Source organism: Sebastes fasciatus, chromosome 18, assembly GCF_043250625.1.
Source record: "Sebastes fasciatus isolate fSebFas1 chromosome 18, fSebFas1.pri, whole genome shotgun sequence".
Lineage (NCBI taxonomy): Eukaryota > Metazoa > Chordata > Actinopteri > Perciformes > Sebastidae > Sebastes > Sebastes fasciatus.
Window position 1 is genome coordinate 20,478,678 of NC_133812.1, and position 17,754 is coordinate 20,496,431.

A 17,754-nucleotide genomic window follows, 5' to 3' on the forward strand; every position below is an offset into this window, starting at 1 on the left:
GTTCACTCGTGAGTAAAAAGAAAAAATCAGACCATTTATGAACTAGTTATCAACCTTTTAAAGTAACATATTTACTGTATACAAAATAAGTATCATAAGAATAACTGTTTTGTGATATATATTTTCAAAATAATAGTAGAAAAGGCCTTTACAGAAATAAAGACAAAATAAAGATGAAAAAAGAAAGCAAACATTATAGATAAATCATTATAATCAGCTAGTCTTGCTTAAATTCTTATTGTTAATATTGGTTTTAACAACTGTACAATCTATTGACTGGTTGCATGCAGACTGTGTGCACTCATTGTGTGTTTGTGTGTGTGTGTGTGTGTGTGTGTGTGTGTGTGTGTGTGCATGTACCCTCTCCCTCCTCCTGCATGGTCCGTGGTTGGGACACGGTGAAACACTGCATGATCTCATATTGCTGCCGAGCCTCTGGATTTTCTGAGTCCAACTCGTCCGGCGGCCTCTTCAGCATGCGACAGTTAAAGGTGTGGCTGTTCCTTCGGCCGGATTCCTGCGGCCACGGCACACCGTTCACTGCACAAGAAGGGACAATAAACACAGAGTTCAGTATTGATGATGACAATTAACTGGTTGTTATTAACACTAAAAAGAAATGCATGCCTTGGGAAAATGTTAAAGGAACCCTGTGGATATGGATTGTGTTTTTCTTAGCTGGTCAGCGTTTTACTTTTTAGTGATGCAATACAAATTCCTGCCAGTGGTTTCACACTATTCCACTGACTTTACTAGTGGCGGTAATGCACCAACAAACGCAGCAATGTGCAAAGACAAGGAAGAAGAAGACTACCTCCAAATAAACATGAATGCAGGTATCAAATCAAAATAAGAGAAAATTCGTACAAGCCACTTAAGAACGAATCCGTTGGTACGAGTGGTTCTTGCATGAAGCCCATTGCTTGCAAATTGCTTTTGTGAAACAGGCAACTGATTTCCAGCATTACACTGTAAAGCAATACATTTGTGCCATAAAGCAACACGGTTCCTGCCAAATCTCATGTCTCATTTCAAATGTTTTTCTTCTTCAAGGCTGCCGGAAGATGCCAATCTTGTTGAGTGAGTAATCACTCCTGGCGTCATATGAATGCAGCAGATTTTTAGATGCTACACATCATATTATGAATATATATTTTCTCATTTTGCCCAAGCATTAAAATGATTCTTTTTGTGTTGTAAAATCACAGCCAGATGTTCTGAAAGACCCTCCTGTAAGACTAATCTGTGTGTGTCACTGAGGTGGCTAAACTGACATGTGTATATCTCTATGAGTGGGTTTTTAAGGAGAAAGGAGATCTGTAGTGGCTGGCACAACATTAAAAGGGATTACAAGATCAGAACAGAAAATACAACTGCTCAACCTCGTCGCCTACTGCTCTCCTTTATCTTTTGTCCTCATGTGACCCCACTCAGGCCCCGTTCCATGTTCGTTATAATCTCTTCTCAAGGCTGTTGCTAAAAATTAAAATAACATCATCACAGGAAAGAAAGTCACTGTTTCAATCTTAGAACTCACCCACACATACCCTCTACTCTGACTTTACCGTTCATCCCTCTCCAAGCAGCTTTGTGAAGAGCACTTCAATTTGTGTTAATTCAACATTTTTATAGTTCATCACTCTGCCTTTCTTCATGACTCTTCAAATGTGCTTCAGCTACCGTCGTTTTCATCAATAAACAAAGTTCATTATCCGTATTAAGGACTGTATTCAGATTTTACTGCCAAAACCCATCTCCTTAATGGGTTTCATTGGCATGGAAACTGTCACACTTGAAGATACTGAAAATGCAATTACCAAATATCTTTTAAAAGAATAACAACTATTTTCATCTTAAAGCTAGGATATAAAGAGTTAGAGAGCAGATGCACACTCAGTTAAAACCATAGACCGTATACATAGATGGACGTCGCGTCTCTACTTCCTCCCACTGTACAGAAGTGAAGCCAAAATATCCTGGATACAGGAGCTGCCATCTTGAGATTCTAAGGTAATTTGGAGCCAGCAGCGGTATCGAGGTCCCGTAGCTGTTTGGCTACAACAACTATCCATAATATCTCTATAACTACATTTATGATCAAACTGACACATGTTCTGTCATACAGACTGGTGACGGATATGGAAAGATAAAGTTACATCTCCTCTCTCGTACAAATTCCCGGGCCTCCGGCTGTGACTACTTCACTCAGAGCAGCTGTCAATCACAGCTGTCAATCATGACGTTTAACCCCCTTTTTATAGCATCAAATAACTGATTAAAACCAAACGTATCAGAAAAATGAACACTTTTACAAACATCAGCGTGATAAAAACTACCTAAACTGACAGAAACCATCTTTGAGAAACATTTATTTGATGTGTACTTTGACTTTTTAGTTTGGCCCATGTCCCATCCGCTAACATGGAGGAGGCGGGATTTATAACCTATACTGCAGCCACCACCGAGATGTTTTGGCTTCACTTTTGGGGAGCTGTCATGTCGTCCATCTTTACGTACAGTCTATGGTTAAAACCCAGAGCTCACTCACCAAGGCTTTTGGGCAGCAGATTGCGAACAAATTCATTGTGGTCTCCCACGTGGAGCATGCTGTAGACGCTCGAGGTCATCAGCTCCCCCTGGGCGTATCCGAGGTAACTCGTCACGTTCTCTGAAACAAAGACGATGCGGCCCTCCCGGTTGACGACGAAGAAAAACCCATCAAGGGCCTGAATGAGGAGGAGGAGTAAAAGAAAATCAGGTTGTGTGAGTTGAGTTGGAGTAAAAATCCCTGAAGCGGTGGTGGTGGTGAGTAGGAAATGTGTTGTTCACCTCTAGCAGCATGGGCCCCAGCGCCTCTTTCTCCACCAGCCCCTGGCTACTGGAGGAGATGTCGCTCTTCTGCACCTCATCATCGGGAGACAGAAGAGCTGCTTTCTCTGTCGGGAGGAAACAAACACACATCAGGAATCTGTATACACAGAAACTTCCTGTAAAATAAAACACTTCATTACAAAAACAAATGTAATTTATAACATGTATGTGATCTAATGCTTCTAGAAACTCCAAAGCCAAGTAAACCTCACATTCAGCACAACATTTTCTGAGTTTTGATCTATTATAAATCTGTATCCTCTGAGAAACAATAAAGAACTGTTGTATGCTTTTATTTGTCTGAGTTTCTACAATTTTGAAAGGGAAATTACCTTTAAAAACATGAAAATGAGTGTGTGTGTTTGTGTTTGTGTGTTTGTGTGTGTGTGTGTGTGTGTGTGTGTGTGTGTGTGTGTCCTCACCCTGCTCACGCCGTTTCATCTGCTGGATTTGGTCCACGGTGCTCTTGAGGATGTGGCACTTGTCGGGCTTGACACTGAGACCGGCGATGTCGCTCATGTTGGATGAAAGCAGCTCAGCCAGCTCCTCGATGTAGCGGCACTCCAGCTCCCGTCTCCGCTTCTCCACGCTGCACAGAAAGACAAATCTTGTTTTTTTGCAACCAGAAGTGACACGAGATGGTGGAGGTAAGTACAACTGAACACTGAATAAGAGATTTTTAGGCGACCAAAATGTTACAATTAGCTTTCATGAACTGAAAACACACTGTGAAAGGGTTAAAGTTGTAAGACCAAAACACGGACCACTTCCAGACCGGACAACGCCGTGGTAGCGACCTGTTAATCACAAGGTAGCCGCGCCCTAAAGCATCCCCTGCTTTATGGTCTATATGACTCTAAATGGGTCCATAATTTACTAAATGAACATCATGCTGTATTGAAGAAGACTTGAAACTAGCGATTGAGACCATAATCCATGATTACAATGGTTACTGAGGTAATACATCAAGTGAGAAGTAGAATCATTTTCTCAGACTTCTATACAATCAGACCTATTTTTGCAACCAGAGGAGTCGCCCCCTGTTGGGGAAAAAGTTGGGAACCACTGATCAAATTAATAACAAATTAATTGAGAAAATAAATAGTTGCAGCCCTGATCTTTACTTGACTTCACGATGCCTCTGTTTTAGTCCAACATGGTGCTGTTTAATGTCAACTAAAATTAGTCAAAAGATTAAACATTTGAACTTCTGATCACAAGAGTTTGTTTCTTCAAACAACAGGTGGTTTAAATTATCAGTGTCCGAGTTGGAAAATGTGTAAGAAACATCACAATGTGCTGTATAAGCTCCGTGGTTTTTCACCCGGCTGCCTGTAATCTGTTTCCGTAATATGTAAACAAGAAACTTGCCACAAGTCATCGACACAAAATATTAAAAAGCAACTTAAATCTGCTTCTTCAGACTCTACACGCAGCCTTCACCTTATTCTCCAGCTTCAATAATGTACTCTCAAACCGACGAGTTGCAGCAAGGTATGTGGTAAACATGAAAAAAGGAATGTGTGCATATGTGCGTATGTGTGTGTGTGTGTGTGTGTGAGACGACAACAGCAAAAGTAGGTCAGTGCATTGGCCAGCCAGAACACACAGGCGTGGTGGCCGAGGGAGGAGGGAGGAGGGAGGACGCTGCTGTGTGAATGCGCAGGTCAGTGGCTGCGTGTAGCTGCTGTAGAAATGCTAGCTGGGCTGTTACATCAGCTTACATCAGCTATCGGGCCTTATAGACTCACACACACAGTACAGTATACTGACAACATTCACTCCTTCACCACAACGTGACCTGCCTTAAACCTGATCCTAACCTAAAAGTTTAACCCTAAAGCCTAAAGCCTTTTATAGATCCAGAGGATTTTGCTTTTTCTTCTTCTCATGTTGTCACCCTCAGTGGTGGAGGAGACATTCAGATCCTTTACTGAAGTTAAAGCACTTTAAAATACTCCGTTACAAGTAAAAAGTCCTGCAGTGAAAATGTTACTTAAGGAAAAGTATGTAAGTATAATCAGGAAAATGTACTTAAAGTATTGAAGGTAAAAATACTAATTGCAGAAAAATGTCCCCTGTGACATTTCTCATAACTCAGTGCACCACATTATTTATTATTATATTATCTAATAATGCTTGAGTAACTAATGTCTTATGATCTTTGGCATGCACAGGTCACATGTTTCCTTTCATTATCTATTATTCTGCTGATCATTTTCTCCTGTAATAGATTATTCATTTGGTCTCTAAAATGTAAAAAAATTGCAGTTTCCTAAATCCCAAGGTGATGACTTCAAATGTTATTTTGTCTGACCATTAGTGCAAAAGAAATCTGCATTTACAATAATATTAAAAGCAGTAAATCCTCACATTTGAAGAGGCGAAACAAGGGAAGGCTTTGTGAGAGAAATGACTTCAATGATTATTAGCTTATCAAAATAGCAAGTAATCAATTAACTCCACTGATTGTTTCTGCTCCAATGTCTTAAAAGAAAAATATCAGCTGAGCGGACTGTAATTGTTGTTGTCTCAGATAAATGTCTTTACAATTATATGATTACAAGATCTACTTGCCAATGAATATTGATGATTGTTATGCAGTTTACATAATTACTTTCAGATCTTTGTTCTTTATGTTAGAAGGGACAACACAACATGGTTGTTAATCCCTAATGCACAAAATGACCACATTACATCAAAGCAGGAACGATAAACTTGTTGATCAGCCATTCAACAACCGATCCTAAATCCCGGCCCCCTTAGTTACTGTTGCTACGCCCGACAGGCTTGACAAAAACAAACATGGCGATGCTGGTTCTGCTTAGCTGGGTGCCGCAGTGTGTTAGATCGACAGTCGACAGCAAGGACTACAGTATGCGGTGGAAGGATATATTCACGTTGTTAACTTTTACTACCTTTACTCAGGTAGCTGACGCTGGTGATCTGACATTAGGCTAACTCCTCTTGATGTAGTTATCTGTTAGCTAGCGTTTTGCTACCATTATGTAACTCAGGATGTGACTATATACAGTACAATGTACAATGTCTGTGAAGATTGTGACACCAATGTAAAGTGACTTAAATAGTAATGTTAGTTTTGAACAGATGTAACATATCTATATAAGTACAACAGGAACGAGGTTCTGCCTGGTACCAAACTTGCACAACAGTTAAGCCGGGTTTATGCTCCAAAAATGACATCATCACGTATTGTGCGTAAAGCGCAACGGCTTGTTTTAAATGCTTTAAAAGCAGGAGATCTCTATTTTGCCAAATCAAATTGTTTACAGGATCTTCAATCTTTCAACCTTCGTTTCATTATAAAACATTTCATATTTGAGTCCTTTCTTTACTTTGATTGTATAAAGGTGATAAAGTATGTCCATGAATATGAGATATGAGTTTACAGTTAATTACAATTCCTCCCCGGCACTGAGGAGTTTGGTTTATGGCGTTTTGCCAGCTACACTTGTTGACTTCTTGCTTCTTCTCACAGAATCTTTCGTTTGTATGCCCTCTGGCTTCTGGTTTCGGAGAATACTGCATAGAACAACGCGTTGAGCATTAACACCTTCTGTGGAGGCCTGCGCCACGGTGCCTGGCACGAGTATAAACAAAACAATATCAAGTTGTGTCCCTTAAATTCACAAATTTCACACAAAATTTAAGAACAAGAATACGTGTCTGGGTCTTTACCTTTGCCCTGATGTGTCGCATGGTGAGCCCTTCCTCTTGCGTGACTCTGGCGTGGCAGGGTCCAGGGGGTTTTCCCCTACTGCACTCATTTTCAGCTTTAACTGACCTGTAGAGGAGCAACACATGGTAAAGAGAGGAAAGGTCAATAAAATAATTTTTGCAAGTAATACTGCAATTTTCCCCAAAACCTAAAAACACACTTGCAAAGTGAGTACTGTCACTGCCACCAAACTCAAATGAAACTCAGTAATTACTTTTTGGAAACCTTTGATGAAACTGTCCAGCAGGTTTTGGTTTGCAATCATCCCTTACATAACAGCTGTTACTGCCATACAGTAATTATAACTGCATTTTATTAGATGGCATATTGCCAGTGGAGAGGTTTCACAGAATTCACAACTCATATGAACTTCAGTTTGAGGTTACGGTTCAGCAGAACAAGAACAGAGAAGCAAAATATTACAAAACCAAATGCAAACTTAACAGTCACTGTAGCAGTAGTGATAGACAGTTTTAACGCTTCTTTGTATTCTTGTGAAACTGATTTGTTATCTTTGTCAGTCCTCTGAAGGAAAATAACACCTTCCACATTGTATTTAGTTAACATTATATTTATTTAGATGTATTTATAGAGGCAATGCATGACATTTAAATGTTGCTTGATATTTGGATGAACACATAAGGGATGCACAAAGTAACATATGGTAAACTCCAGTACAGTCTGTGCAGCTCTGCAACAAACCCTGATATGAATCTATAGCCATTTTTTCATCCCTGTAGTTTGTGGTTAACATAGTTGTAGATTTGCATCATATTAAAAAAAACAACTCCCTATTATTTTATCTTTTATGTTTCTGACATTCCTCTCCAGTCTCTCTCTTAATGGACTCGTGTCTGTTCTTTATCTGCAAAGTCTACCGCCTGCACCTCTCTCGCCGCATCGGGTGGGTAACCATGGCAACAGGAAACGCTGCAACATTTGATGAAGCACACCGTGTTATAGAGGGACAGTTAACATCGTTCCTGCACGATCCATTAAGACAAATATTAAAGTTGGAATCAAAACTTGAATTTAAGACCATCCTATTAATCCAGATACACACACAAAGCAGCAAAAAGAAGCAAAATGGGAATTTCTATCATGTTTAGCAAACTGTAGAGACAAACAGGGATTATTATTTTATTACTAACCTGTTGTTGACAAAAATCAGGTTTGTAAAAGATTTTCAGAGAGATTAATACATCTGAAAGCCTTTAATGTATTCTTGGGAGCTGTACACATCAAGATGGACTCAAGCCTCTTAATCTGCAAAACCACATCCAGGCTGTATCTAAATAACAATCCGTAAATCTTGGACATACACACAAAATACAGGCACACACAAAGCGTTTTAAATCCTTGGGTAAACCGCAAAAAACAAGCAGCCATTGTCACGGTGTCGGGTGCTGCCGCAGGGCCACGCTGCTCACAGGACGCTAATCCTTCCTGACTAGCCTCGTTTACATTTCACCTCAAATCACCCCTCTCTCCTCCTCGGCCCTCCTTATGTTGCTAACACGCAGCACTCTAAAGATCCATCCGCCACAGAGAGAAATGAGAGCCCTGCTCCACATCAATGGCAGGAAACAAAATGCATCACAAATTTCAAGATAAAAAGGACTAGTATGTCTGTGTGTGTTTGAATGTTCAGGCCTGTGTGCACCCACAAAACGGTGTTTTAATCGACTGCAGCAGGAAATAAAGGAATAATGCAACATTTCCGTTAAACCAATGGTTGGTTGGCAGTGTATATAGTGGGAATCATACACTAGTTCCACAATATAGCAATACTTCAGTCAACCATTGACTAGTGCTTGTTATAATTTGTTAATAAAACACTTGAGTTTTGGTACGGATACCATCACCAGCACCTGGTCCCGGTGTGCCCCATGCATATAAGCAGCAGCAGCTAGCCCTGGTGGCCTCTATTGTTTTTGCAACCCACTCTAGATGAAACCACGCCCTAATTCTGTATGGCAAAAGCCTCGACGCAGTGTCGACGGCTGCCGATGGAAACCACGCTCTAAAATATGACAACATTTGCTTGGAAAATCCAATATCGGGCTCTGAATTTGATGAATTTACTGTTTATCAGACAAGAAATGAGACAAGAATTAGTTAGCTAGTGCACCCCGCGGTCCTTCCGCCTCACTCCCCGCCGCTGGAGACAACTTTGCCAGGAGGAGGGTTCAGCAGCTCCATAGCCTCTGAGCAGCGGGGAGTGAGGCAGAGGGATGGTTAGACTAGTTCCGCCACTAGGAGATGGAGCTGCTGACCACTCTACTCCTGGTGGGGACTGAGGCGGAGAGACTGTTGGACTAGTTCACCGGAAGGAGAGCTGTCGGCAGCTCCGTAGTCTCCTAGAGGCGGGGAGTGAGGCAGAGGGACCGTTCGTCTATTTCGCCGGTAGAAGAGCGGTCGGCAGCTCCGTCTCCTAGCGGCGGGGAGTGAGGCAGATGGACCGATTAGACCCAGCGCTGCTGCTGGCCACCAGTCCGCTGTTGGGCTCATTTTCTGTAACCAGTGTAGCATGAAAGCATCGTGGCTAAAGCTAACTAGCCAGCCGCTAAATGAGTAACATTTAACAACTTAATGCTCCATCCACACACTCTTCTCACAGCGTAGGAAAGCTCATCACAAGAACACGTTGAGGCCACAAGTACTCAGTCAGGCTTTTCATACGGGAGGAGGCGTGGTTTCATCTAAAGTGGTTGTGTGGCGTGATTCCTTTGCAGCACATTTTCACTCATCCACTCCCTACTGCCCTACTGTATTTACAGATTCCTCCCATCTATTTGTTAGCCTTGTTTTGATTATTTTCAAGTTAATAAATCACTTTAGCCATTAGCATACCCGTGTGTCTCCTGTTCTTGTCCCAGTCAAATGGGGGCTTGTCCAAAATGAATGAACATAAATAAATATAATAAATAATCTTTTAATTATTTTCATGATTAATGGAGTAATCATTTGGTTCATACAATTTTATAAAATAGTAAAAAAAATGTTTTATTTGTTTATGTATTTTGCCATTTTTACTGAGGGGGGGTGGGGGGGGTGGCAATTGACTTTTGTCCTTGGACTAATCTTTTCAGCTCTAATGTAAAGCGACAGCAGTTGTAAACAGAGTGACCTTATCATAATGTTGTTCATTTATGATGTTGACTAATCTAAGTTATGCCTGTATATTTTTGGCAATAAGTCAACACAGGTAGAGTTTATTGATGGAAGAGAAAATAACATACAGTAGTTATATTTCATGACATACCAGGCAACACCAACTGCTGCACTCTGACACTATATTTTATTTTTAAAGTCAAACACGTGAACATGCACTAGCTGTGAAAACATGCCGAACAATCCATTTTCCTATAAGCAATGAGGCTGACTGAAGCGTGTGAGGTCGTGCAGCACAACAAGCTATCATCAGCCATCATCGTATTTCTTGGCTTTCCTTTTTCTTCCTTTTCTTTTCTTTGCTTCCATATCACAACAATGTCATACTAGAAAAAGGCAGAACATACATGAGCAGGTTGCCTCTTAATATAACACACTACAGTATATCACTACAGTATCAATATAAAAATGTATAAAAGAAAAAAAAGATATCAAAAAGGAAACTATTATTAAATGTTTATTTTGGACTTATTGTCACCTGACAGATTTTATTTTCTATGCGTGCAAATATAAAAATCTAATTTGTGAGGAACATCTTTGTTGTATCCTGCTGTGGAATGTGTTACATAATGGTTTCCAGTAAAAATATTGATTAAGATTGATTGCATTTACAGTGATGCAACAGTTCGGCTGCCCTTTCACCCCATTTACACTTACATTAATCACTTCATGTGTCTGATCTCTGGAAATGCATCTAACAAGCTTGTTCGAGCACTCTAGCCAGATGTCGAAAAGATGTAAATGCATCTGTTTCTCAAAGATGTGTAATCTTTACTCCTACCATATTGAGCAATTACATCAGTAAGCAGTCTGTGGAAATAGCCACTCATTGCTTGATTGTCTTAATACATTCACGGTCTGTCTCCTCAGTCCTTGACGTAACAGCAGCTAAAGTTGCACTAACATTACACTGAAATTAGCTATTTTTCTCTGTCTCCATTAGACTCCAACTCCATTTGAACCTGTGTACAATCTACTTCACCAGCAGGAAAATCACAAAGCGTTGCGACAATGCCTTGGTACAGGAATTTCATTTTATACTTTACTTTGGTTCCTATACAGAGAGTACACTGGAGAGAGAGAGAGTAAGAGAACATAAACTTAAATTTGGTCCTCACTTCATTGTGGCGATTTAAAGGAATACTTCACCCAAAATATGATTATTTGTATATCAATTACTCACCATGTGCTACCTTGAATTCTTGAAGAAAACTTTGTGTTTCTCTCATGCCTCCACGGTGAAGTATTCCTTTAAAGCAACATGGAAAAAATAATATTAAATAAAATTAAAACTAAATAAAAAAGTGCAAATAAGGCCTTTGTTCAACTTTATAACTTAAGAGTTATATTTGTACTTCATTTTATGTAATTTTTTTGTATGCGTCTTAACTTCTTTGTCTCATTCTGAGAGTTTGGGTTGGGTGGGGGTTAGAGGAAGGCGTTGTTTTATTTCTCTTTCACCAAAAAAACGCAAATTTGGAACACAGATTTATACTTCGTATTTGTCATTTGTACAATAAATAAATAAAGGGAAAAAAAAGAGTTACATTTGTCTGCATAGTTTGCTTGCAACATCTGTCTAACATACATATATTTTCTCTCCAATCAATAATATAGTGTCAACTATATTATTGATATTCTTTTATACCGCTGCCTTTGTCTGCTCTCCTTCTCTCATGAGATCTCATTCAATCAATGCCTCAAAACTTTTGTCTGTGGCTGTAGTTGTGTTTCCTTGTTATATAAATGGATTCACGCCTCAAAATCCTGAACAACAGAAAAGATTATTTAATTGGCGCAGCTAACACTGTATTATTACCCGTCGTCAAGACTGTTTACACTCCTGCTGAATCATATCTCAGTTGTTATCTTGAAGCAGTCTCTAAGAAGTGCCTCAATAAAAGGTAAAGGTGAGTAAGGCTCAAAAGGCTCAAGGCTCAAATATTTACTTAGTTTTTAATGTACTGTTTCACCATATACTGCAAATCTACTGTACACAAAGGGTTAATGTCATGGGTTGAAGGTGTTGACGTGTCGGATTTCACTGACCTAACTTTGCTCGTCTCTGGACTGTGATAAAGAGCTGCCGAAAACAAAAACAAGACGTGAACCCTCAGGGTCAAAAGGTAATGTGTTCATGCTTCCAGCTACATTCACTCACTCTAGTGAATAATTCGGCGTACTGTATTTGTTACCATCTGCCTGCCGTCTCTCACACAATGCTGTCACAGCGAGGGGCCCTGCTGTTTTCTGTTCTGCTCCATTCTTTCGCTGCGGTGAGCTAATGTTTCACAACATTGGAGCTTCACATGAAATAAATATAAATGTAAAACACAAATGTGGCTTTGGGATATATTAACAAAGTAAAACAACAAACACTCTGCAGGAGTTATGAAATGAAGTAGTTACTAGGGCTGTCAAATTTAACGCGATAACACGTTAATGCAAAATCGTTTTAACGCCACTAATTTCTGTAACCCAATAACGCAATCAATCTTTCGGAAGTGTGAGTGGGCTTAGTTTTAAAGCTAGAGTCAAGATGAAACTATAAAACCTAATGAATCCATTGGTACCAAGCATGACATACTAGCTTGTCACAAAGGAGGTTAAATAACGCTCCAAACTTACGCTGAATTTTGTTGAGGAAAAACTGCCATGGCCATTTTCAAAGGGGTCCCTTGACCTCTGACCTCAAGATATGTGAATGAAAATTGGTTCTATGGGTTCCCACGAGTCTCCCCTTTACAGACATGCCCACTTTATGATAATAACATGGAGTTTGGGGCAAGTCATAGTCAAGTCAGCACACTGACACACTGACAGCTGTTGTTGCCTGTTGGGCTGCAGTTTGCCATGTGAGCATATTTCTTTATGCTAAATGCAGTACCTGTGAGGGTTTCTGGACAATATTTGTCATTGTTTTGTGATGTTAATTGAATTCTAATAATAAATATATACATACATTTACATAAAGCAAGCATATTTGTCCACTCATGTTGATAAGAGTACTAAATTCTTGATAAATCTCCCTTTAATGTACATTTTGAACAGATAAAAAAATTTGTGATTAATTTGCGATTCATTGCAATTAACTATAGACAATCATGCGATTAATCCTGATTAAATAGTTTAACCAATTGACAGCCCTAATCTATACATACACCATGTAGTATACCAACACATGAAGCTTAATAAACAGTCTCTGCTGCTAAATTGACGCCCTTAACTGACCTTTTGAATGACTGTTCAAAAGATGCGTATGTAACCCACAGCAGTATTTCAAAGACAGATGACAGCTTTCACAGCTTGCCCTTATTATAACGTCTGGTTATTAATGTCACATGTGACTAATTAGAACTGTCACAGCTGCACTGTGAGCATAGGTTCAGTCACACCTTCACACACACACACACACACACACACACACACACACACACACACCAGCCTGAGCAAAACAACAGTCTAATCCACACACCTGTAGACCACCAGGTCAGCCTCATGCACCCTCTGACCTCACTCCCCCTTCTCTGTGTGACGTACGCCAGAGGATCGATCCTTCAGTCGCCAAAGAGGAAGAAGAAAAAGCAGCAGCGACAGCGCAGCGGAGCCAGACCGCTGAGAAACACAGCCCAATGCCTCCACGGGCTCTCCATAACAACCGCCTGCCGTCTCAATGTCTTTAGGTTTGTCTTTTTTTCTCTCAGAGGTTCCTCCTCCTTCAGTTTCTCATTCCACGAGCTACACTGACATACACACGTGCATACACACACTCTCAACAGTGGCAATGTATGGCTCGCAAGGAGAGGAGTGAGGAAGAGACCATCAGGTAGAGAGTAGGGAGTAAAGGATGAGAATTACCAGGAGAGGGAGGGAAAAAAAGAGCAAGAATGACACAAACTAACATTAATTATCCGTATTAGTCGACGTAATATACATACAAACTTCCACTTCTTTAATAACCCATATCATTTAGGACATCCTGGGATTAATGTGCAATATGTTTCCTAGATGATTTCCACTCATCAGAGTTCATATATTGGTCCTGATGGACACTAAAACTGTTCAAATTGTTAAGTAAAAGGTCCCAAAAAAGTACTCGACTTCTCCAGAGATTTTATAAATTTTCACGACTTTCTTGCTCTTCATTATGGCGCTAAAAATTTCATATTTTTTCAGGAATATCATGACCAGTAGAAAACCCGTGAGTTTGGATTATTCAAGATGAATCGATTAGTTGTCAACTATTAAATTAATTGCCAACTACTTTGATAATCAATTAATTGGTTTGAGTAATTTTTTGAGAAAAGAAATTCTCTGATTCCAGCTTCTTAAATATGAATATTTTCTGGTTTCTTTACTCCTCTATGACAGTAAACTGAATATCTTTGAGTTGCGGACAAAACAAGACATTTGAGGACGTCATCTTGGGCTTTGGTAAACATTGATCGACATTTTATAGACCAAAACAACCAATCGATTAATCGAGAAAATAATCAACAGATTAATCGACAATGAAATAAATCGTTTGTTGCAGCCCTACTGCAATATGTTTCCTAGAGGATTTCCACTTCTCAGAGTTTATATCTTGGTCCCGAGGGACACTAAAACTGTAAAAATTGTTAAGTAAGATGTCCCAAAAAAAGTCCTTGATTTCTCCAGAGATTTTATAAATTTTCACAACTTTTTCGCTCTTAAATATAGCGAAGAAATATTTCATATTTTTCCAGGAATGTCGTGAAACCATCGAGTGTGAAGTATCCACCGTGTAAATAAACAGCTAAAGGTTGATACAGTATATTACTACAGCATCATTCATCAACATTTATAAAAAATATATCAAAAAGGAAACTATAATTAAATGTTTACTTTGGACTCACTGTCACCTGAGAGGTTTATTTTTCTTAATTTGTGAGTAACTTCCTTGTTGTCTTCTGCGGTGGAATGTGTTACATAATGTTTTCTATTGATTAAGATTGATTGTATTTACAGTTTGGCTGCCGTTTCACCCCCATTTCATACGGGAATTTAAATTGATATTGAATGTTGTGCTTGCAAATATTATAATTTTAACAAAGGCAAAACAACTATTATTTTCCAAATGAGATCACAACACTGCTCATGCACACAGCGGGACCACCCCTCTCTGCTGCACTGACTTGGTACGGCCCATGAGAAGCTGCTCAGTCACTGTTGCTAAGGCCCACCCTCCTGAATATAGGACATGACCAGGAAGAATGTTTACAGCTAAGGTGCACCCACTGACTCCTGGATTATATTCATACGTGTGAAACAGAGCATTAACATATGGATAGGTGACATCACGGAAGCCAAGGGCAAATTATCACGATTGTAAGTGTGCAGCTTCACTACAGTCTAGATAGCAGCAGCTGTCCGGTCCTGCTGAGGAGATTTCTTCTATGGTGGGAATCTGTATGCATGTGGCTTCCACATGAGGTCAGAGTTAGGGTCAGTTTACTCATAATTCAATCAATGAACATTAGTCTTACAATGAACATTGATGCGCCTATCTACTTGCATTGCTTAAATCATTAATGTTTCTCCATAAATCTAAAAGTCAGCAATAATTGTTTTAACATTTTTTTATTCAAATATTGTCTATAGCAGATCATTTGCAATCTGACATTGAAACAAATGTCATGACCTTCACTTTTACACAGATTTAATTTGCTTCATTTTAGACACTGCTGCGATATTACTTACTAAAATAAAATATCTGACTGTCTGTATGTATTAAGCTTTCTCTGTTTTGGCTAGTGTTTCAATAGTAAACAGGGTTTACAACTTAAAGGGACAGTTCGGGTGTTTTGAATTGGGGTTGTATGAGGTACTTATCCATAGTCGGTGTATTACCTACAGTAGATGACGGTCGGCACGCCCCCAGTTTGGAGAAACAGACAGGAGTACCAGCACTGGAGCAAAGCAATGTACTGCTGTGGACGGGGGCAGCAGCAAAATGGATTTTAGACACCTATAAAAATCAATATCAGTTAAAGTGTACGCTATATATAGAATATTTTTGCCGGTTTACCTTGCTGTGAGACAGCTATACAGTCTGTTTCCAACGAGGAACTGAAACCGTTATCTATGCTCTCATCAAAGCCACGATTGAACATGGGAGTTGCTGGTCGACCGTTGCCTCGATCGGTTAGTGCTATTGTGTGTCTTTGGTTAGTTTGGATTCATCAAAGTCACACAAACAAACAAACTGACGGATGCAGTGGTAAACCAGCAACTCCCGTGTTCTGCGAGGTAAAATTCGTTTTTTTTCAATGAGTCTGGTGTCTTTGGCGAGAGCATACAGTAGATGGATATAATGGCTTCAGTTCCCCTGTAAAGGGCGAGGTAAAGCAGTGAAAATATTCTAAATATACCGTACACTTAAACTGTTATAATTTTTTTAAGTGAGCCTTTCTTTTAGGTGTCACACAGCAGTACATTGGTTTGCTGCCTCTCCAAACGTGGGGCGTGCCGACCGTCATCTACTGTAGGTTTATACACTGACTGTGGATGAGTACCTCATACAACCCCACTTCAAAACACCCGAACTGTCGCTTTAAGTTAAAATGCAGCCTCAGTTATAAATTATTTAGCTGCTTTCACATCGTTTCTTGTAGTCCTAGAAATCAGGACAGCAGAGATGGGGTTACATTTTCCACTTCTGTGTATTTTACCAGAGGGAGGAAAAAAACACTACCTACACTACTAGAACCTACAGGTGCAACCATGTGCTCACTGTGTGTGTTTTTTCCCGTGAGCCACATCAAAGACAAATTGCCTTATGAAGGACAACAATGTTTTTCTCAATCTGAACCAACATATGCAGAGTTTCACTGCTGTGCCACCTTCATGCACAATGCTGCTGCAACAACATCCCACGCTGCTGTATGCAGAAAGGTTGCTCCTAAAGTCTGATCTTGCCAGCTACACTACCAAACAAACAACAACCAACAAAACAAACCAGTTATAAAACTATTTGACCAACCACAAAGTCCACCTTGGAAATGCTCTCACATCACTCACATTGACAGTATGTCAAACCGCTGTCAATTACCTCAATGGTTCTACATCTGCCTCACCTAACATGTCTATGTTATTGTTGAGTATTAATAGACAAACCGGACTGGTTTGAAAGTCTGCAAGCAATTACCATGGCAAAGAGAAAAACAAACATAGTTAGTGGCTGCAACAAACACTTTCATTATCAATTAATCTGTTCAATTCTTGATTAATCCCTCTGTCTGATCAAAAAATAGTGAAAAATTACCATCACAATCAGGGCTGCAACTAGCTGTTGTATAAATTATCCATTTATGTGCTGATTATCTTATCAATTAATTGATTGTTTGTTCTATAAAAAGTCAGAAAAATATGAAAAATACCCTTGACAATTCCCAAAAGCCTGAGTCGACGTCTTCAAATTGCTTTTGTAGTCCGACAAACAATCTAAAACCAAAAGATATTAAATTGTCTATAATGTAAGGCAAAGGCATTTTCTTTTTTGCATTTTTGCTTTTGAGAGATTATTAATTAATTATCAAAATTTTTCCTGATCTGTTTTTTGTCAACTGACAAATCTTTTCTGCTCAATCTTCTCCGTAATGGATTACCTCCGACTCTGACAAGGCCTCTAACAGCAGAGTTTATATAAACTGCTCATTCTAAGCTAACAAAAACACAAATATTCTTATTTTCAGGTTATTATATACCAAAGAAAACATACTTATTCATATTATATTTCTGTCAATAGATCCTCCTAAATGCTACATACACTGGCATGAAAACACTACGGATAGCAATGGTCAAGGGTAACGTACATATACGTGATTTGTAATCAAGCAAAAACTCCGGTGTGGTCCTTTAAGAGTCCCTGCTTCTCAACTGAAAACCCTGTCAAGTTCCACTCCATTGTTTCCCACCATCTGTGTACACCCAGATCCAGGATGTTTACC

At 39.5% G+C, this 17,754-nt stretch overlaps 1 protein-coding gene across 4 annotated transcripts in view; it reads right to left on the reverse strand.

Annotated features, from left to right (window-relative positions):
• The window catches only part of ncoa1 (nuclear receptor coactivator 1), a 59,868-nt gene that overhangs the window by 20,194 nt on the left and 21,920 nt on the right, over positions 1-17,754 (reverse strand). Inside the window, exons 3-8 of one of the 4 annotated variants that reach the window (XM_074614718.1) lie at positions 10,968-11,015; positions 6,571-6,676; positions 3,294-3,460; positions 2,830-2,936; positions 2,549-2,726; positions 361-540 (exon numbers count right to left, since the gene is read on the reverse strand). In XM_074614718.1, coding sequence (XP_074470819.1) covers positions 361-540; positions 2,549-2,726; positions 2,830-2,936; positions 3,294-3,460; positions 6,571-6,676; positions 10,968-11,013 — 784 coding nt within the window. In that variant the 5' untranslated portion in view covers positions 11,014-11,015. Of the gene's footprint in view, positions 1-360; positions 541-2,548; positions 2,727-2,829; positions 2,937-3,293; positions 3,461-6,570; positions 6,677-10,967; positions 11,034-13,259; positions 14,674-17,754 lie in introns of those variants that run through there. The other 3 variants (XM_074614719.1, XM_074614720.1, XM_074614721.1) reach the window with 3 other exon arrangements.